The sequence below is a fragment of the Plasmodium gaboni genome, chromosome 9, assembly GCF_001602025.1.
Source record: "Plasmodium gaboni strain SY75 chromosome 9, whole genome shotgun sequence".
NCBI classification, from domain to species: Eukaryota; Apicomplexa; class Aconoidasida; order Haemosporida; family Plasmodiidae; genus Plasmodium; species Plasmodium gaboni.
Window position 1 is genome coordinate 1 of NC_031489.1, and position 23,919 is coordinate 23,919.

The 23,919-nt window shown below is 16.9% G+C and overlaps 7 protein-coding genes across 7 annotated transcripts; 1 reads left to right on the forward strand and 6 right to left on the reverse strand.

Annotated features, from left to right (window-relative positions):
- Nucleotides 1-654: 654 nt before the first annotated feature.
- On the reverse strand, nt 655-1,733 carry PGSY75_0901700 (exported protein (hyp5); the record flags this gene model as incomplete). Its single annotated transcript, XM_018785427.1, has 2 exons — nt 655-1,341; nt 1,665-1,733. 2 exons carry the CDS (start codon nt 1,731-1,733, stop codon nt 655-657), a joined length of 756 nt encoding a protein of 251 aa, XP_018641768.1.
- A 1,646-nt stretch (nt 1,734-3,379) lies between these two features.
- PGSY75_0901800 (putative exported protein) lies at nt 3,380-4,306 on the forward strand (the record flags this gene model as incomplete). The annotated part of the gene is made up of 2 exons (XM_018785428.1): nt 3,380-3,562; nt 3,710-4,306. The coding sequence occupies 2 exons, from the start codon at nt 3,380-3,382 to the stop codon at nt 4,304-4,306; spliced, it is 780 nt and encodes a 259-aa protein (XP_018641769.1).
- A 1,977-nt stretch (nt 4,307-6,283) lies between these two features.
- On the reverse strand, nt 6,284-7,862 carry PGSY75_0901900 (putative protein, unknown function; the record flags this gene model as incomplete). Its single annotated transcript, XM_018785429.1, has 3 exons — nt 6,284-6,321; nt 6,606-6,794; nt 6,866-7,862. The coding sequence occupies 3 exons, from the start codon at nt 7,860-7,862 to the stop codon at nt 6,284-6,286; spliced, it is 1,224 nt and encodes a 407-aa protein (XP_018641770.1).
- Nucleotides 7,863-9,445: 1,583 nt separating this feature from the next.
- On the reverse strand, nt 9,446-11,375 carry PGSY75_0902000 (serine/threonine protein kinase, FIKK family; the record flags this gene model as incomplete). The annotated part of the gene is made up of 3 exons (XM_018785430.1): nt 9,446-9,523; nt 9,645-11,162; nt 11,331-11,375. 3 exons carry the CDS (start codon nt 11,373-11,375, stop codon nt 9,446-9,448), a joined length of 1,641 nt encoding a protein of 546 aa, XP_018641771.1.
- Nucleotides 11,376-13,252: 1,877 nt separating this feature from the next.
- PGSY75_0902050 (serine/threonine protein kinase, FIKK family) lies at nt 13,253-16,251 on the reverse strand (the record flags this gene model as incomplete). Its single annotated transcript, XM_018785431.1, has 3 exons — nt 13,253-13,324; nt 13,430-16,063; nt 16,153-16,251. 3 exons carry the CDS (start codon nt 16,249-16,251, stop codon nt 13,253-13,255), a joined length of 2,805 nt encoding a protein of 934 aa, XP_018641772.1.
- A 1,524-nt stretch (nt 16,252-17,775) lies between these two features.
- Nucleotides 17,776-19,569, reverse strand: PGSY75_0902100 (serine/threonine protein kinase, FIKK family; the record flags this gene model as incomplete). The annotated part of the gene is made up of 3 exons (XM_018785432.1): nt 17,776-17,856; nt 17,999-19,282; nt 19,369-19,569. The coding sequence occupies 3 exons, from the start codon at nt 19,567-19,569 to the stop codon at nt 17,776-17,778; spliced, it is 1,566 nt and encodes a 521-aa protein (XP_018641773.1).
- Nucleotides 19,570-21,700: 2,131 nt separating this feature from the next.
- PGSY75_0902200 (serine/threonine protein kinase, FIKK family) lies at nt 21,701-23,848 on the reverse strand (the record flags this gene model as incomplete). The annotated part of the gene is made up of 3 exons (XM_018785433.1): nt 21,701-21,778; nt 21,953-23,719; nt 23,813-23,848. The coding sequence occupies 3 exons, from the start codon at nt 23,846-23,848 to the stop codon at nt 21,701-21,703; spliced, it is 1,881 nt and encodes a 626-aa protein (XP_018641774.1).
- Between the last annotated feature and the right edge of the window lie 71 nt (nt 23,849-23,919).

Sequence of the window (23,919 nt, forward strand, 5' to 3'; positions counted from 1 at the left end):
TTTTTAAATATATATGTATATATATAAATATATTTTACAAAATATATTAATTTAATATTATATTAATGTTATTTTAATTGCATAAAATACAATATATATATATATATATATATATATATATATATATAGCATTATATAAATTTCTTTTATTTGTCTATATCTCTTAATAAACCAAAAAAATATTACAATAAACATATATATAACTATAATTTATTTCAATTATATGTATTAAATAAAATAACAAGTACATGATAAAATATGTAAATTTGTTCATTGTTTTCTTTATACTTATAATATTTGAAATATATTATAATTCATGAGGATATTATATATTTATTTAAAACAAAAACAATTGATAATTATAAGAATAAATACAAATATAGTTATTAAATTTTTTAGATAAAGCAAATTATGTAAAACTAAAATAAGTTACAAAAAAAAGGAATAACGTTTAGTAAAATAATACAAATTTGTATTTATTCATTTTAAAAATATATTACACAGCAAAAAGAAATTAAGTATATATATATTATTATATATTTTTAAAAATAAACATAATATATTAAAACAAATTATTGTTGTTAAATAAATTTCTTTTACGTTAACGTATAATTTAATCACGAAAATACTTTTAAAAAAATATATAAGATTTACTTAAAATAAAAATTCTTTATTTGTTAAATTAGGCTCTAGTATTTTATTTATAGCATTTTCATCATCCTTAGGCCACAGCCAAACAACAAGTAATACAACTACTACAACTGTAATAATTATTAACAATATAAACACTCCATACATACCAGCAGACATTATCGCATATGTAGCACAAACCATACTAATACCATCCACATATTGTAAAAGTAAAACAATAGCGTTAAAAATAGCAACAAACATACTTTCTACTGCACATATACCTAACAATTCTAAAAAGTTACCAAGACCTTTCCAGAAACTTGTTCCATTAAATATAATTTCGTATAATTTATTTTTTATTTCATTCTTTTTTCCAATCAAATTAAATGAATCGTTCATTTCATAGTATTTATTATAATTACCAATGAATAAATAATATGCTCTCATTTTACTCCTCACAACTTTATCTTGCCACTTTTTATCTCTGCGTCTTTTTTTTTCATAATTCTTATCCTTCTTTCTAAGATCCATTAATTTTTGATAATTTTTTAATTTTTCTTCTACCAATTCTTTATATAATAAATCAAATTCTGTTCGTTCATAATTTCTCTTTTCATTTTTAATATATTCAGCTAGAGATTTATTAATCCTTATAAGAAACGGTTTATTATTATTATTTTTTACAAATATATTTATAAAATTATTTTTCTATAAAATTGGTAAACAAAAAAATATAATAGTTATCAGTATAAATTTATGATATTCTAAATTATAATGTACTAAACATAAAAACACTATTTAGTTGTAATATTTTTAAGCATATAATAAACACACACCCTATGAAGATGTGTATAAGTATATTTAACAAAATTTTTTGTTATATTAATTAAAATATATTTTTAATACAATTATAATTAAATAAATAAATAAATATATATATATATATATATAATACATCGTGTAATTTTTCTAATATACTTATCCGTTATAGTTAATAATTTTTTTTTTCTTTTTTCATTTTCTTATTTTACCTTATTGAAACCTAATATTATATTTAATACTAGAATAAATATAAATAACTTAAAAGAAGGGAATAACATTTTTACTAAGTAGTCCTCATAATAATTTGTATTAATATTATTAAAATAATGTAATTATAAAAAATATATATTTATTTTTTATATTTATGAATATTTAGTACATTAAATAATATGCATTTGTACATATACAATAATAAAAATTGTTTTTATTTTTATTTATTATTGTTTTTTCTTCTAGGTTAAAAAATTAACACGTACATATTTATATAAAATAAATTAATAAATTAGTTTTTTAATTTTCTATATAAATAATTCATTAATTTGTTTTCATTAATCATTCAATAATATTATTAAAACATTTATTTTTAAACAATTATTTACGACTTAAAAAAAAATACATCAAATATAAGATTCATATATCCCAAAAAATATATTTATTTTTTTTTTTTATAAAACTCTATTAAAGTGTGTATTCATAATAATCTATACTTCTTTTTTCTTTACTCTTATTAAATATATAGGAAAAAAAGAAAAAAAATTCATTATACCATAATAAATTACTCTGCGTAAGAATCTATTTTTATTATATATATTTAGAATATTATATTAATAAGGTTATTATAAATAAAAAAATTATATTTTTTTTACACTTTAAGATAATATATGAAAATATTTTCTTGTATGATATCTTATGTAAATTACTATATTTATAATATATATAAATTTTTTTTTTCTGTTCATCTCTCTTATTAATCCTTAGAACACCATATAAATTTTACATACACATAAAATGTTAATATTAAAAATACTATTCATTATAAAACATATGTTTTAACATAATCAGAAATATATATTATATTAAATATATTAAAATAATCACATCTTTTTAATATTAAATTAATACGAAAAATAAAAAAAACTTAATATATAAATATTTACATATCCTCGCTTAAAATTTAAAATTTACACCCTAGTAAGATTAATACACCACAGAACATAACATTATGTAATAAAAATAAGTATCATTATTATTATTAATTTTTATTGCTTTTTCAATTTTAGAAAGAAAAATAAGTAATAATTCAATACCAATTTTTTAAATATATTTGATTTTATATAATAAAGAAATTTATCTTAAATATGTTTATATATAATACTATTTTTGACGTTTTATATAATCAAAATAAACCTATACACATTAAATATGCATTAATAATAGCTTTATTAGATATATAAAATTTATAAGAGAATATATTAGTATATTATAACATATTCTCTGTATATTTTAATTAATCATAATATATTTTAATTTTCTTACTTAAATATGATATATTTATATACATTTATATTTTATCAAAGATCTAAAAAAATATGTTGCACAAAAATATAAAGAAATTTAAAATACTAATGTTAACATGTATTAAATTATTACTTATTAAAATTGTTTTTAAACTGGTATGTTTTTTTTTTTTTTTTTTTTTTATGTGTTTATTTTGTAACGTTCAAACACTTAATAAAAATAAGATATAATTAATATTGGTATATTACATCTATAAATAAATATATATATACACATATATTTATTTTTAAATGTGTATACCTATTAATTTCTTCTTTTTAACCATTTCATTTTCTTTTTATTTTTTTTATTACATATTTTTTCATAATTTATGTGAATAATTCTTTTTTAATAAAAGCGAAAAAAAATGCTTATCAAAAATGGTAGTAGCACAAAAAATAAAATAACTAATAACAACAATCCTAATAATATACATCATATTTCCAAAAAGGGGAAGATGAATACATCAATAAATTACAATATATTCAATAAAATATATAAATATTTATTACTTTCTCAATTAATTGTATTTCTATGTATTAACTATAAGGTAAAATATAAAATAATAGAACAAAATGAAAATATCTTATTTTAATGCTTTTATATAATATCTTTATACGACGAAGCATATTTATATATTATTATTACATTAATATTATATATATATTATTTTATTATTATTTTTTTTTTTTTTTAGAATAACCATAAGAACTACTTTTATGATCAATATATTTATAAAAATGAATCATTTAATACATTACAAAATAGATCATTGACAGAGATTCATGTCAATAATGATTATTCCAACTTAAATGGTTCAAGTAAAAATACATTAAATTTAAGACCAAAAAATATTAACAAAAATGATAAGCAAAATAAAAATAATATAAAGGAAGATATTAATTCTAACAATAATATAAGTGATGATTTAATATCAAAACCTAAAAATTTAGAGGATTTAATATTTAAAAAAAGACGAGAAGAAGCACATTTAAATGAAGGAAAAGTTTTATCACTCTTGGATAAAATTAAGTGCTTTTTTGATATTTTTGATGATTTTTTTATAGATAGAATGATAGATTATGATGTTCAAAAAAAAGATTCATTATCATTAAAATTTATTACAGAAAATATTGTAATACATGCTATGGCTTTTTTCCCTTTTTCTTTAGCAACTTTTCCATATACATCCGATAGAATAAATTTCTTTGGGATGAATCATGAGAAGAAAAAGAACAAAAAGGATATATTATATATAACGGACAATAAAAAAGAACTTTACGGTGTAAAATAATATTTATATAATTTTGTTTTTTCATAAATCATTATGTATGAGTCAAAAATAATGTTTATATGTACATGTCAAAATGAATAAAGGTATTTTCTAATATATATGTATATTTACCTTTTTATTATATACATTATTTTATAAACATCTGTATATATCATTAATTTTGCATTAGTTATTATAATTATTACTTATTGTTTAATTATTTTTTTGTTTTTTTTTCATATTAAATATATATAATAAATACATACATATTCATTAAAAAAATATTTTTATACCTTTTTATATTATAGCATAAATAGCACTACATAATTAGCTAGTTTATAATATATAAAATTTTCAAATTCATTATATACATAATTATTTTATGATAATACAAAATAATTATGTGTTGATTAAGAATGACTATTAAATATATGTTATAATATATATATATATATTATTTATATTTATATTTATATTTATTTAAACATTTTATTATAGTAACACAAAAAAAAAGTATAATATATAAATAAAAATTTCTTTTAGATATAAAATTATGTCTTATAACATATATATATTAAAAATACAATATGTAATATTAGATATATATTAAGGTAATCAACATTAATAGCAATGCTCAAATTTCAATATGATATATTGTATTTAACGTTATTCAATTAAATAAATATATTAAGTATAATGTATATTTAAGAATTTAATAAATATATATATATATATATATACATACATAATGCATTAAATCAATCAAACGATTTTTATTTAATAACCACAATAACATTTAGGAAATGTTTTTGTATAAATGAATTTATTAAATATGTCAGAAAATTTAAAAATACATATATCTATAAATATTTGTATTATTAAGACAAATGATCAATATATATAGTATGTGTAGTTTGATATAAATATATATGGAAAATATATAAAATACCTGAAATTATATTAAGTTATAATTTTATATAATATATTTTTATCTTTTGGATAATAGTATTACATCATGTTACATAAAAAAATAATATTTTGAATATATTATATAATATTATATTATTAGCATCTAATAAAAAAAACAATTTTCCATTTTTCACCAAAATATATTAATAATTCCTTTAGACTATTAATAAAAACACATTGTTAATAGTAATATATTAATATAATAAAATTTATAATAATATTATTCTATTAATATTTTTATTAAATTATAATATATGTTATTTTATTTATTTTTATTTAAATTATAACACATAAAAGATTAAATAATAATTTTAATCATATAAAAGAAAGAAATAAAAAAAAATTTTTTCCATAATATAATTAATATTTTGAAAAAAAAAAAAAAAAATCCTAAGAATAATACAATATATATTATAAAATTATATATCATCAAAATAATTAACATTACAAAATATAATATATATACATGTTCTCATTGAATCCATATCAATTAAAGAAGATGATGAAATATATTATAAAAGACAATTCAATTTATTATGTATTAAATGATATATTACAAAACAAACCTCTTATCTATCACAGAAGGTATCATTATAATTATTAGGTGTTTATTACTTCATATTTATTTACAATATATTGTAAAAATACTATTAAAACATTTAACGTTTATAATTCTATCGATATTAAATAAATAATTGAAATAATATTATTATATTTATACATACCCTGAATATATATGACGTATATTAAGAATTAATTTATTTCTAATTACCTAATTTCAAATTTTTTTAATTGAAAGAATGTGTATTTCAAAATAAATAAAAATAGGAAAAATATTATAATGAATTATTTTTATTGCAAAAATAATCATATGAATATCATATAAAAAAATTGTACATTATCATAATATATAAGCGAGATAAATTTTATATTAATTCTCATTTATAAATAAAAAATATATTTTAATTAAAATAAAAAAAACATAAGTACACAAACATATAAAATATTATATTTATATGTTTCTTTTAATTAAAATATTTTAAAATAGTAACAACAGAACCTGAAAACTAAAAAAAAAAAAAAAAAAAAAAATTAATAAAAATATTTTCAACATATATATATATATATATTTTTTTTTTTAAAATATACAATAGAACAGTATATATTTCAAAATAATGGTACGTATTAATATATTTTATATTATTCAATAAAATAATACAATTAATTTTTATTTATATAAAAATAAACACTTATATATAAGACACTTTTCATTCAAGTATAAGTATATACATAATTTTTTTATGAATGTAATATACTCATAATCATATAAATACTACACCGATTATAATACCTATTAAATAAAAGATTAGCGGATTAATAAATTGTAATATATCAATTTTATTTATGTTTGTAGATTTATTGATATTCTCACTATTACATTCGCCTAATAATTTTGTAATATTATTATTATTATTATTATTAATTAATACAACATCTAAACTAGGATTTATATTTTGATCTGCTATATAATATTCTTCATCTAAAATTTAAAATATATTTATATATATGTATACATTTATTTATTTTTTTATATAATTATGTAATACTTACCAGATTCTAAATCAGAAAGAGCAGGATAGAAAATTTCGTTATCATCTGTTTCGTCTGTGGAAATATCACACGAATTGTCTTTACATGTAGAATAATATTCCTTATTTGATAAATATTCTTCCATATCAAGAAAATTATAATGCTTATTCTGCTCATTAGACTTAATGAAATCCTTATTCTTATTATAATCGTTATACTCTTTATATATATTATCATTATAATAGTATTTATAATCATCATTAAAATCATTTTTGCCTTTTTGATTTATTTCATTTTGATACTCTTCAATAAATATATACTTGAAATTATCGGATTTGTTTTCATAATTATACCTATATTCATTATTGCATTCAAGTACATCATCAAATGTATTATAATTACTACATATATTAGATTCATTATACAACTTAATAAAACATATATTTGTTTTCATTAACTTTTTTATATCAAATACATTACAATTGTATTTAATATAGAAAAATCTTTTATGTTTATAATATTTAGTTACATCTTTTTCGCATAATCTAAAAATATTTTTCATATATTTATTCAAACTAACATTATTGATAAAAATATCCTTTCCGCATTTTATGGATAAATAACTTTCATCCTTCTTATTGTCTTCTTCATTATGATATTCTATAAAATTATTACATGTATCCTCAAGAATAGACACTTCAAATACATTTATATTATGATCATTATTATAATATTTATCTGTATATTTATGAAAAGAATCTCCTAATTGACTATTACATAAATTGTCTAATACATATCTTTCAAACCAAAACAGGTTTATATAATCAAATATATCATTAATATAATTTAAATCATAATAATCCTTTATGCATTTTTTCTTTAATAATTCTGAAAAAATTAAATCCCTATTTTCTTCAGTATTCAGTTTATTTATCCTTTGAAAATATGGAAAAAAATTGTCACTCTTTATGGACACTTTTGTTCCACTAGTATTCTTCACAACTTCTAAAATACTCATTTATTTTATTTATACAATATATATATATATATATATATATATATTATAAATAATTATATTTTTTTTTTTCACATTATTTATATTATAATTATATGGTATTATTACGAAAGAAAAATAAATAAATGATTTAATTAATTAATAATGAACTAAAATATATATACAGAATAATAGGATTATTCAAATTATATTATATCATTTAATTATAAATAATTAAAAAAAAAATATTAAATTCTAACATAACCACATAAATATATATATATTTTTCTATTTAAAAATATTAAAAAAAAAAAAAAAATTTATACTTTATGGTAAATATAAATGATATTAAAAATATACATAGACAAAAATTAATATATATGTATTATAAATATTATATTTCTTTTTTTCTTTTTTTTCTTTTTTTTGGACCAAATATTTAAAAAATACAATTTTCTTTTTTTAATAAATATCAAATTATTTCAAAGAAGATCTATATGTACCAAATAAAAATATATCATTGAAAATTATTAAAATAAATTTTAATTAATTATGTATTTTTTTCATTAAAAAAAATTTATATTATGAATTTTATTTGCAAATAACATAATATATAAACTTTGTAATATATTAATTCATTTTTTATTATTTTATATTTTATTCTTTAAATTTTTTTTTTTTTTTTTTTCTTTACTATATTTCTATATAAAAAAAATTAAAAATTTTTTTACATATTTTTTTAATTATTTCTTCTTATTATATGTATAACTTGTTGCAACCATATTAAAAAACAGAATATATTACAAATAGGATTTCATATATAATAATAAATTTAATAAACTTTTTTCAAACTTTTATAAAATTAAAGAAAAAGTAATATATTTTATAGATAATTAATAGAAATAATCTTTGAAAATTATTATTCCCAATATAAAAAATTTATATTAAATTCTCTTAATATAATATTATAATCCATTTTTGTATTTTTTTTTTTTTTTTTTTTTTTTGGTATTTATATAAAATATGTATATATATATATAATATGCTTGCTTATATATAATTAAATGAAAAAAAGAAAATTTAAGAACATCAATAAGATTAAAAAAAAAAAATATAATTCAACATAATTATATATATATTATATTTTTATTACATATGGAAAATATATATATGTTATATTGAACAAGTATTCGAAAAAGAAAAAAAATGAATAATAAATATATTTTATTCATTTCATTTTTTTGTTATATTTTCTATACTTTTTAATAACAATTCTTTTATATAAAAAAAAAAATATATAAAATTAACGTATATAATATAATATGGACATATATTTTGTTTTGAACTTTTATATGCGACCAAAAAAAAAAAAAAAATAAAATAAAATAAAAAAAGGACAAAATACTTTTTTGTCATAAAATATATAAATTCATATTTTACAAAATAGAAAAATTTATTTTTATTTATGTTTTATATTTTAGTTATATTACCAAACAAAAAAAAAAAAAAAAATAATTAATTAATTAAAATTAAAATAAAATAAAAAAATAAACATAAATACAAATATAAATATATATAATTTCATTATATTTAACATAATAAATATTTTACTTTCTAAACCACCATGGATCCTTAATTAAATCCTTTAATTTTATATTTTTCCTATATTTTATATCAATTAAGTACTAAAAAAAAAAAAAATAAAATACATATATATATATATATAAACGTATATATTATTATGATTCATTTATAAATATATAATTAAATAAAAACGTACACATATATATACATATAATTTCTCACCTTAATCATAATTTTTATATCCTTTGGCCACTTTTTTGTAACTCTAAATGTATCCAAACTCATATTATTTTTTTCAAACCTCATATAATTTTTATCTGTTAATGGATCAGAACAATTCCATAAATAATCATCATTCCAAATCCAAATAAATAAAATACCAAGCATATATTTATCAGCATTAGTGACATCAAAATAATATTTCCTCCTTTCATTCGTGTCCCAAATGGAATTTAAATATTTTAATGGGTCATGTATAGAACGTTCCCTATAAATTTTATATAATTTTAAACATTCTGGTGGTATAAAAGGCATTTTTCCTACACATGGACAACATGATTCAAATGCAAACATAGTATTAAATTTTTTTATATGTCTCATTTTATTGGTGTATAGAGGTGTAGATTTACCAAAATCACATATTCGAAATTCAAAATTATCTGAAATTAAAATATTTTCTGGAGTAATATCTAGATGAGATAATCCAGTATCATGTAATTTATCTATTAATTTTAAGCATTCGAAAAGTATTTTCTTTTTTTCTTTTTGATTAAAAACTTTTGGGTAAGCTTTTCGCATTTTTTTCTTAAAATTCTTTATATCTTCACCATATAGTTCAGATACAATAACGATATTACCATTTAAATTTTTATTTAATCCATTTCTTAATATATTGTTAAAATTTATTAAACTACTAAACATATAATCAGAAGATACATTTTCATAAAATTTATTATCATCTGGTTCAAATAATATTTTATGTAATTTTGGAGTTATTCCTTTATGATATTCTTCTAAAAATGATAAAGCCACTGCCTCCATAACAAAATTATCTTTAGTATACATATATTCTCCATCATATTTATCCATACAATCAAATTGCTTTAACCAGCCCATAATATTTATTTTTTTAATAAATACTTTAGTATTATTTGTACTTTTTCCACTTGGTGAACAAATTCTTGACTTGAATATATTTTTCTTTTTTTGTTTATTTATTTCATCCATATCACCAAAATCTATAGGCAATAATTTCCATTTTTCATATTTTACACCATTTATAGAAAAGTCTTTTGACATACCTAACATTTTAAGTAATGACTCTTTACCCAATTTCCAATTATATATCACTTTATTTGGTTTATTCACATTTTCTAAAATATCTATACTATTATCTACGATATTATTATAACGACAAAAATTAACATTATTATCTTCCTCATTATTTATATCATTTTTTTCCATATATGATATTGAATTTTCACTATCGTTATCACTTGATTCACCATAACATTTGCCTTTTATATTTTTGAATATTATTCCATTTAATGTATTGCAAAAAAAACCTTCTAACGTTTTACTACCTTTTACACGTATTTTAGTAAATATCTTCTTCTTCTTCTTCTTCGCCCTTTTCTTCTTTTTTTCAACAAACTCTTGATTCATTTCACATAAACTCCTTAAACTTACATTAACTACATCTAAGTTTCCAATAGTTTTATTCTCTGTATTAATAAAAACCTTTTGAAAAAATTCAAAAATATATATAATATTATATATTTAGTTATTTATTTATTTAATATTATGCACTAAATATAAATTTTTAAAACTCATACATTTATATATATATTGCGTATATACACAAATATATATATATATATTATTTTCTATTATAGTTATATGTCTTACTATTATTAGAGATGTAAAAATTAACATACGCATTAGTATTAACATTTTTATAAACAAAAAAAATCATAACACATATTTATCTGCATGTTATAACTTCAATAATGCATATTATATTCTAAAAATTCTATAATCTTATATGATACTCTTCATTTTATTATATAAAAATAATTACTCGGAAAATATTAAAAAAAAAGAAAAAAATATAAATACTGATATTTTTTGTATTATTTATATATATAATTAAAATGATAAAATTAAAGCAATATCCCGTTACAATTGTGTAAAACCATGGTATATTTATATTTATCTATTTTATTAATTATTTTATTACATCAAAGATAAAATTCATGTCAATTCAAAAATATATTTATATATAATCAAAGTGTAATATATATTAAAACAAATTTTATATAATAATTATAATTAACCAAATATAATATATATATATATATATATATATTTATATATAATTTTTATATATGCTTTTTTTTACTATAATGTAGAAATGTATAATAATATAAAATAAAATAATTATTTAAAATAAAATTAAAAATATTTCATAAAAAAAAAAAAAAAAAAAACTATATAATATTACCATATATTGCATTAAAAAAACTTAAACCTAACATTTATATATTAGATGTAAAGATTGTTCTTTCATTTTACAAATATATATTAAATAAATAGTGACCATGTTTTATAAATAGTATAATTATTCGTGTATATAAATATAGATTAATATGACTCTTCATATAATAATAAATATGAATTCTTACATAATATATTATATAAATATAAATCATATCATATTTTTCAAAATATTATTATAATATATAAATAATGCATGCAATTCATGAAAAATCTAATGCATTTATATATACATATATATTATAATATTACAAATATTCTTATTAATTTTTTTTTGGACTTATAAAAAATAAAATAAAATAAAAAAAAATTGTAATTATTATTAATTTAACTAAAAATATAATAGGGTTTTTCTTATATATTATTTTATAGAATCACATAATAAAAATAATAATAAAATTAATATTATTAAATTTAATTAATAAGATAATAGGATATTCATATATATATGTTAATTAAAAAAATGTTTTGGTTTTTCTTATATATTATTTTATAGAATCATATAATAAAAATAATAATAAAATTAATATGAACTTATTAATTTAATTAATGGTATAATAGGATTTTTATTTTAATAGAAAAATGTTTTGGTTTTTCACAAATATTATTTTATTAAATAAGAGAATTATAAAGAAAAAAAAAAAAAAAAAAATTAAATATCAATAATTATTAGTAAATATACACATTTTCTAAAATAATATAAATTTTTTCTATAAGAAAATTAATATGAAGAAACAATACAATTTAATAATATATTTAATAATTATGTAAATTATACAATAAGTACACAAATTATATATATATATATATATATGTTAATGATATAAACACAAAACAATTTAAAAATATTAACAAATAAAATAGTAAAATAATAATACATTCAGATAAATTACAATAATAAATATTATTTACGAAAATATAAACTTCCATTAAATAGGAAATTTTATAATACTAATATATAATATAAAATTATGCACATATATATATATATATATATATAAATATCCTCTTTATAAATTTAAATATTTATATAATATTTTAATTAAAAAATGCATATATTGAAAAAGAAATGGACTTATCAATAACACATTTATTTTACTAAGAATATTTCTACATATATAATTGTTATATTTTTTATAAAATAGTTATCAAAAAATATATAATATATATTATTAATTTTTAAATAAAAATAAATCACCACCATAAAATATTAGTGATATTTCTTTAATAATAAATATGTCTTAAAACGAAAATAGAAAGAAATATTTTTATTTTTAAGACCACCATTTATAATCTTTTAGATCATTTAAATTTAAATTATTTCTATACTCAAAGTGAAGTAATTTCTATAAAAAAAAAAAATAATAAAATAAAAATATATATATATATATATATATTTATATATGTACACATAATAAAATTACTTGTTATTATTTAATATTTATATTTACCTGTAGTATAATTTTTAAATCATTTGGCCACTTTTTTGTTTGTTCGAATTTATCAAAATTCATATTCAAACTCATAAAATCTGAAAACGTTTTATCTTTTAAAATATCCGCTTTTTCCCATAAAAATTCATTATTCCAAATTTTAATGAACAAGATCCCAAGCATGTACTTATCTGCACTTGATACTTCATAATAAAATTTTTTTTTTCCCTCACTATTTGTAATATAATTTATATATTTAAATGGATCATCTATTTCATATTCCTTATAAAATTTATATAATATAAAACATTCTGGTGGAGTGTATGGAATTTTTGAAACATTGTTTACACATGATTGAAAAAAATATAAATCATCTCCTTCTTTAGTATGCCTTAAATTATAAGTATATATTGGGGAACTTTTAGATAAATCACATAATCTTACTTGTAAATAATTTGATATCAATATATTAGAATCATTAAAATCAAGATGAGCCAATCCTGCATCATGTAAATTTTTCATTAAATTTAAGCATTGACTAAGAATTTTCTTTTTCTCATTTTTACTTAATAAAGAAGCATATATATCATTCCTTCTAATTAAATAGCTATATAAATCTTCACCAAAAAATTCAGATATTATTACAATATATCCCTTGATATTATATTTTATTTTTTCTTTTAATATATTGTTAAACGTGCTTAAATCTTTAAAATCCTTATCCTTTAATATAGTATCTTTTTTATTCATATTATCTATTTCAAATAATATTTTATATAATTTAGGTACTATTCCTACATGATATTCATTTAAAAAAGCTAAGGCACATGCCTCCATAATAAAATTTTCTCCATTAAAAATATATTCTCCATTATATTCATTCATTAAATCAAACTGATTCATCCATATTTTTATAGGAATCTTTTTTATAAATAATTTTACATGATTTTCATAACCATCATTTGACATAACAATAGTTTCAAACATCTCATGAACATTACTCCTACCACGTTTACTAAGTCCAATAGTTGGAATACGAGTTAATTTCCACTCTTTATATTTTATACCATTTATTGAATATTCATCTGCACTACATAAAATTTTATATACCTCATATTGACCTATTTGCCAATTAAACACGTGTTTTGATTTAATTTCTTGCTCTAAATATTTTCCAATTTTTTTATCTACTTGTATTGTATAATTTGATAAACACGAAATATCCTCTTCTGAAGACTTTATTTCCACTAATTCGTAGTCATAAGAACAACTTGCATCATTCTCTTTATTAGTATTGATGTTTCTAATTTCAGATGATATTTTTTTAACGCGGTTTTTTATAGTATTCAAATAAAAATTAGTATTTAAGCTTTTCCTATTACTTTCATTTTCATAATCACCACTTAAATTATTTTTTATATCTGTTTTCTCATTCTCCATATATTTATTTACATTTTCATTCCCATTTTCACTACTTTTTGTGTCATTCTGAAGACCTTTCTTAAAAAATTTTGTTGATATATTATTTATATTAGATATAACCTTATTCTTCAGATTATTTAAGGTACCTCCATTTTTATTTTCATTCATGTATTCCATATCATTATTCATCCTACCAATTGTTTCGTTTCCTTCTTTTATGTTTTCCCTTACTTCAATGTTCTCTTCATTTTTTGAAACAACTGATCTACATTTTTTAAAAAACTCATTTGTATCGGTTTTAAAAAAATATATTACTTTATCCTTTAAATTAACAACTACATTTCCTCCATTATCTCCTGTATCTAATTCATTTTCTTGTGAAACGTCATCTCTATCCGTAATATACGTATTTGTATAAGTGTCATGCATTTTTATATCTTCATGAACGTTTATATAATCTTTTAAATTATTTATATTTTTTTCTGAATTACTATCATTCGGTATATCTTTTTGTATACCTTTCTGATCTTTTACATCTTCGTTTATAAGTTTTTCATCTTTGCCATCTTCATTTATATCTTTCTCATCATTCACATTTTGCTTTACAATTTTTTCATCGTTCACATCTTCTTTTACAATGTTTCCATCTTTGTCAACTTCTCTCATAATTTTTTCATCTCCTATATCTTCTTTTATAATTTTTTCATCTTCCGTATTTTGTTTTAATCTCATTAAATCACCTTCTAATTTCTTAATATCTTCCTTTATTTCCATTACATTTATATTTAAATCCTTTTGAACTTGTACGCACGTTTTTAAATCTTCTAATTCTTTTGTATAATCGTGTTTATATATATCATCTATTTTATTTTCTAAAATGTCCATATCATTTTTTACATCTGTCTTTATACCTAAATCATATTTTTCATCTTCATCTATTCCTTTCTCAATATTTATATCTTTTATAGTTTCGTGATCTTTTAAATCGTCTTCTTCATAATTATTATTTAAATCATTAATTTCTTTTATAAATGTATCTTTTAGATAATTCATATCGGTATCATTTGAAACATTATTTATGCTTTCATTCATCTCATCATTTTTTAAAATATCAAAGTGTACCTTTTCAGATGAACTTTTATTAACATCTTCAAATTCAGACAATATCCTTCCATAATTATAATTTGTTAATATATATTGAATTGTCTTATTTTCAATTATATCATTGTTCTATAAAATAAAATAAAGTATATACATATATTATTTAATATATATATTTTTTACAATATACAGAAATTTATTTCTATCTTTTATAATACTTGTAAAGACCAATAAAAAGTTCCTATACATGATATGGAAATGAAAAATAAAAAAAAACATGATTTGAACAAATATGTACTTGTTTTATTTCTACCCATATAAAGGAAGAAATTCTTTTTTTTCTTTATAATATACATAATTATTTGTTAATTATTTTGTACATCAAGTAAAACAAAATTAATTTTATAAGAGAAAAGAAATATTAATTATTTTCCTTTATTCATAAATATATATATATATATATATATATATATATTATATATAAAATTATATTTTTTAATATAACTACATTTCATGTGTAGACAAAATTTAAAATATGATGTTTTATAATAATACATTAAAAAAATATGTAGATGAATAAATAATATTTTTAAGTATTAATTATAATTTATAAAAATTATTTTATTTTATTATTTTTAATTTAATTATTTCATCTTATCCATAATATATATATTCAATTTGCCATCAAAATTTTCTTATATTTCAAAGATATATTTAAAAAAAAAATATATATATAATTCAAAATTATAATTTTATAATTATCATTTTTATATATTATATAATAAAAAAAAAATAATATAATATAATAATTCTTATAATAAACAATTGAAAATATATGTATTTTTTTTTTTTTTTAACAATATTCTCAATAATTAAAAATTTTTTCTTTTTATATTCTCATTTCCATATTTAATAAAATACAAATATTAAAATATGAATAAATATATATATATATATATATAGATTATTTAAAATTTTTATTTTTTTAATTATATAATTTAAAAATATATAAATTAAAATTATTATTATATATATATTTTTTTTATTCTTTTAAGAAATTTTTTAAAAAAAAGTACAGGGATCCAGTTTTTTATATACTTTGTGTACAACTTTTTATACTTATATATAATATAATAAATTAAAAAAGAAAGGGAAAATAAAAAGTTATTTTTAACTTTTATTTCTATTACACAACATAAAATATATATATATATATATATTTTATTATTATTATATAATAAACAATTATTAAATATTTAATTTGTATATTTTTGGACAAAATAGAATACTATTGTTAACTATATGCAGAATGTTTTTAACAATTTAAACAAATAACTTTATTTTTTTTTTTTTGCATATGAAATAGCATTTATGTAATTATAAAAAATATAAATATCTTATTTATATGATAAATAATATATTTTTTAAGGTATAAATAAAAAAATTGCTATAAATATAAGACACAAAAAAAATATATACACAAAATAGAAATAAATTAAAATTTGTATATGAAAAAAAAACAAAAAAAACAAATCAATATTATAAATAATAAATAATAGTATAATTAAGTAAACAAAGGAAATATATATATGGAATATATAATATATATCATAGAATATATAAAATATACGAATTATTCAAAAATTAAAAAAAAATTGAGAAATAATAAATATGTTTTAAACAAATATTAAAAAAATAAGCATATAATACCAAAAAAACAAAATAAATAACATATATATATATATATATATATATATATATTTTAATTAACATTTTTCTTTTTTCTCTATATAATATTCAAATATTAATAAAAAAATATATACAATAACCAAGTAAAAATATTACAAATCTGTCGACCACCATGGATGTTTTATCAGCTCATTTAAATCTAAACTTTTTCTACTTTCATAATCTAACAATTTCTACAAGAATAAAATAATATTAAAACATATTAAGGAATACATAAATAAATAAATAAATAAATAAATAAATAAATATATATATATATATATAAGAATTTATATGCACATCAATAAATATATTAATATATATATATATATTTACCTTAATGATATATTTTAATTCATCCGGCCATTCTCTAGTTAAAGGAAATATATCAAAGTTCATACCACTATTAACAAATTTTACAAAATTATTATTTTCAGACATATCGGAAGTCCCCCATAAATATCTATTACTTGAAATCCATATGAATAAAATTCCAAGCATATATATATCAGCTGCGAGAACATCAAAATATAATGTCTCTTTATATTCATAATCCTTTAAAGATTTTATATAACGTAATGGATTTTTTATTTCTAACGTCATATATTTCTTTTTTATGTTCCAACATTCAGGTGGTTTATATCTAATTTTTCCTACATATGGTAAATAAGACCGAAATCTTTGAAGATGATTTTTATTATCTTCATTTATATTATTATTAACATAAAGAGGTGTAGTTTTACCAAAATCACATAAACGCATTTCATAATTTTCTCCAATCAATATATTTTCAGGAGAAATATCTAAATGAGCCAAACCTGCTTTATGTAACTTATTTATTAATTTTAAACATTCATAAAGAATTATTTTTCTTTCTTTTGTTATTACTAAATTTTCTTTTTCAGAATCTAAAAATTCTCTTAGATTTTGACCATAAAATTTCCATATCATTACAATATAACCATTTTTATACCTATTTCTAATTTTAATTAGCTCATTTTTAAATATATCTATATCACAAAACATCAATTCATTTAAACCTTTCAATTCACTATAATCATTTTCAGATTCATATAATAAATTATAAAATTTAGGTGTAATTCCAGGATAATATTTATTTAAAAATAATGAAACCATTGCTTCCATTACAAAATTTTCTCCCCCTTCTAAAAACTCTCCATGATAAATATTCATCATATTATATAATTCAATCCATGAATCCAAAGGTACCTTTTTTATAAATAATTTTATCTTCTTTTTTTTAAAACCTCTTTTTGATGAAATAACTGTTGAAAACATTTTATGATTTCTACCACCTGATGCGTTATAATCCTCATTAGTAATACTATGTAAATCCCATTCTTTATAATTTACACCTCCTATAGAATATTCGTTAGCATTTCCTAACCTGTTACTCATGTGATATTTACAGAGTTCCCAATTAAAAAGCACTTTATTTTTATTTGATTCCTCTTTTTTTCTCTTCTTTCCATAAAATAAAAGATCAATAAAACTTTCATAAGATTTTTCATTCACTGTACATTTTTCAGATAATTTTCTTACAATTCCTTTATATGAAGTAAACCCTGAATTTACATTACAACTTATTACATTCAAAAACTAAAAGAAAAAATTAAAATTTTCAAATTCTATAAATATATATATATATATATATATATATATTTACATTACTTTTTTTTACTTACATATAAATAAGAATATACCAATATAATCGTATATACAATTATTAAACATCTTGATAACCATGTCATCAGATTATAATTTATTTTTTTCGTTTCTTTTACATACTTATGAAAAGGATAAATTATTTTAATTTTTGAATTAACATTTTTATTACATAATTGATCTTTCCTAAAATGATAATCAGAACAATTATAAAAAATCATACTTCATTAAACCATATATAAATGTATATATAAAATATATATACCTACATATATATATATATATATTATATCAGAATGAATAAATTAGACAGCGTTTATATATATTTTATAATAAATAACACCAATATATATATAATTTAATATAATATATATTCCAAATTTAATTAGTATATTACCATGTAAAGATAAAAACAAAACAACAACATTGCTATAAAATATTATACATTTTTAGAAGTTACTAATTAAAAACATAAATTATATAACACCAATTCATATGCACACATAACTGCATATTATATACATGTTTCCATTCATATATAGATAATTAAATTTATATTTAATTCTTATATATAATACAATTCAAACGTATCAAAATGTCTATTTAATCTTTTTTATGTGTTAATTTATTTATTTTATTATTTTATTTTATTTTTTTTTTTAATTGACACATATTTATAGAAAAATTAAAAAAATATGTATATAAATAAAAAATTATAATATGATTATTATAATATAATATCAAATTTAAAAAAAATATATTAATTCAAAAAAGTTTTAAATATCAATATATAAATATATATATATATATATATATATATATATATAATTTATTTCCTAATTTTCATGGTTGAAATTATAAAAAATAAAGAAAAAGAGGATCCATTTTTTCTATTTTTTGTGTTCAATCACATAGTTGCACATTAAAAATTCAGAATTTATATATTACGTAAAATTAATTTTATAAAAATAAAATTTGGGGAAAATTTAATATTTTCTATAAAACATTGGAATATGGAGAATTATTCTAAAAAAAAAAAATGTTCAAATTTATAAAGAAAAATTAAAATAACTTCTATTTATGTATCCGAATAAATATAATATATATACGTTACATTTATCTTTAAATATATTTAATTTTTTATCCATAAAATAAAAATAGGAAATTTCAAAAGGACCCTTAAAATGAGATTTATAATATAAATAATCAAAACGTTATTTAAATCTCTCCTATTAACAAAACAATATATATATATATATATATATATTTTTTAAATAAATGTTTTTCCTGTGGTATACACCTTTAACTTTTCCTGGTTATTTTTTACCTTATTGAACTATATATTCAATTAATTCTTACTTTAAATACTGTTTCATAAAAAGAATATGTTAATTACATTTCTTCTATAAATATTTAATTTACAATAATATAAAATTAACTATATTTTATCCTTAATCATCAAATTAATATTAGAAATATATGTTTTTTAAATAATTATGAGGATAAATATATTTTTTTCTATATTCTTTCATTTATATGAAATTTAAATATTTTCATTCTGTCTTTTCAATATAAGTTCGAATGAGAAAAATAGTTTTCTAATTTATAACATATTACATTATATATATATATATATATATATATATATATAATTATACATATGAATAAATAAAGAACCATTTATCTATTATTTTATTATTTCAGGGATTATTATAATATAATTTATATTTAAATAATAGGTAGTTATCTTACTCTTATTCTCAAAAAAAATATTAGTGCTACATTTATTATTTCAAATAATTAAAATGTAGGTTTATTTATTAAAAAAACAGGAAAAAAAAAAAATTCATGTCTATATCCATTTTTTTTAATTTTTTTTTTATATTTATTCATACATTATATATGAGAAATCTAGCATATATTGTATCATGTATAAATATATATATATTTTAATTTATTAATTATTAAGAACTTTCTAAAATGTAAATTATATAATTAGATATTATAATTTTCTATTATAATACAGTTATACACATAAAAACTACTTATAACATATTGATATAATAAAAGTAAAAAAAAAAAAAAAAAATAAAAAAATTTTCAAATTTATCCTATAGTTTTCGTATTTAAAATTTATTAGAATAAGAGAAATTATGTGTTAAAAAATAATAATTATACTTTTATATTGAAATTATTTTTTTTTTAAAAAATATAATATATATATATATATATATATATTAATACAATTAAGACGAAAAAAAAAAAACTTTTAAATAATAAATTGAAAAAAAGAAATAATAATATTAAAAAAATACTTTAAAAAAACAAAAAAAATAAATAGTATTTATTTATTTATTTTTTGGTAAACCATGGATGGTCAATTAAATCTTTTAAATTAATATTCTTCCTACTCTCAAGTGATATTAGATCCTATTAAAATTAATAAAGAACATACAAATAAAATATATATATATATATATATATATATATATATATATAATTCATGAATTAATAATATAATAGAAGAAGTTTCTATTCATACACCCTATATTTATACAATATGTATATATTTTTATTTACTTCTTTTATGTAATTTTATATTACCTTAATTATAGATTTTAATGCACGTGGCCATTTTTTTGATAGTTTCAATGCATTTAGACTCATATCATTTTCTACAATTTTGAAAAAAATTTCATCTTGTGATGCAGTAGCCTTATCCCATATATGTCCTTCATTCCACATCCATATAAAAAAAGCTGCAACCATAAATTTGTCAGCAGATAAAACATCAAAATAAAAGCGTTTTCTTTGTTCTTGATCTGTTAAATTACGTAAACATGTATATGGATTTCTTATTTTCTCTGTTTTGTGTAATTTCTTAATTTCCCAACATTCAGGTGGTATATATGCAATTTTTCCAATACTAGGGATACACGATTCAAAATAACATAAACCGTTTTCGTTTTTTATATGTCTCAAATTATATGTATAAACAAGAGTACTTTTACCAAAATCGCACAATCGCATATCTCCATTGTCTTTTATTAATATATTTTCAGCTGTAAAATCAAGATGCGCTAAACCTGCTTCATGTAATCTTACTAATAATTTTAATGATTCATTAAGATACATTTTTTTAGTATTATTTTCTATAACAGATAAAATATTTTCACTTTCTGTAAATAAAAATTTTTTTATATCTTTACCAAATAATTCTGATACGATCACAATATTTCCTCCTATATCATCGTTTATACCTTTAGATAATATTTCATTTAATGTATTCATATTAGAAAACATTTTTTCTTTTGTCATACCTTCATAATAATAAATATTTTCTGGTTCAATTAATACTTTATATAATTTAGGTGCTATACCTGGATGATATTCAGTTAAAAATGATAATGCCATTGCTTCCATTATAAAATTTTCTGAACCAAATACATATTCTCCTTTATATTTCTTCATTAAATTATATTGTTTTATCCATACCTTTATAGGTATTTTTTTCACAAATAATCTTACAGCAGTATCAGAACCATCATTTGAATTAATAACTACTTTAAACATCTCTTGAACTCTACCACTTCTTTCACTAAAATTTTTAGTAGGTATATTATCTAAAACCCAATCTTCATAATTCACATCATTAATTTCAAAATTATAGGACATATCAAACATTTTTAAAAGGCTCTCTTGACCAATATCCCAATTAAATACACATTTGCCTTTTATTTCTTCTTCTAATTCGTTAATAATATGTGTCTTCTTATCATTATTATCATAAGAACTATTTGAAACATTATCGTCTTCGTTTAAAGGATTTAATATATCTTCAGATCGAAGACTACTTACTCCTTTTTCTATTTTAACATCATTATTTTTTTCATCGCATAAATTACTATTATTATTATTATCTTTAATTTTAATTTTTTTTTTTTTCTTCTTTTTTTTTATACTTCCTAACGAATGATCACACTCATCCTTATTATTCTTTCCATTAGAATTCTCAATTGTAGTCGTATTTGTTGAATCATATAAAACATTATTTGTAGTATCAGTTTTATCATCTTGTATAGTATCTTTTATAATATTATTTATATCAATATTTGTACCATCCGTTGTATTAACTTTTAAATAATCATTTACAGAAGAATTCACATTATCATATATACTATCATTCATATAATCATTGGTAACATCCTTTAAAACATATACTTGTTCTTCTTCTTCTATTTTACTTGTTAATAATTCCGTACCCTCTTTTTCATCTTTATTGTGATCGCTTAAAAATTCAGATAAGCTTCTGTTATATCTTTCAAATATTTCATCAAATAAAATTCCATGGTTCTCAAAAATAAACAAATTCTACAATTATAAAAAAAAAAAAAAATTTTATAAAACATATATATGATATTATATATAGATGAATATATTCTTTAAGTCACATTGTTAACTTACGAGTAAAAATAAAAATAACGCTTCAATAAATTTCATTATAAGACTAAAACATTAAGAAGGCACATAATTCTTTTTTTTTTTTTTTTTTTTTTTTTTTTATATTTATT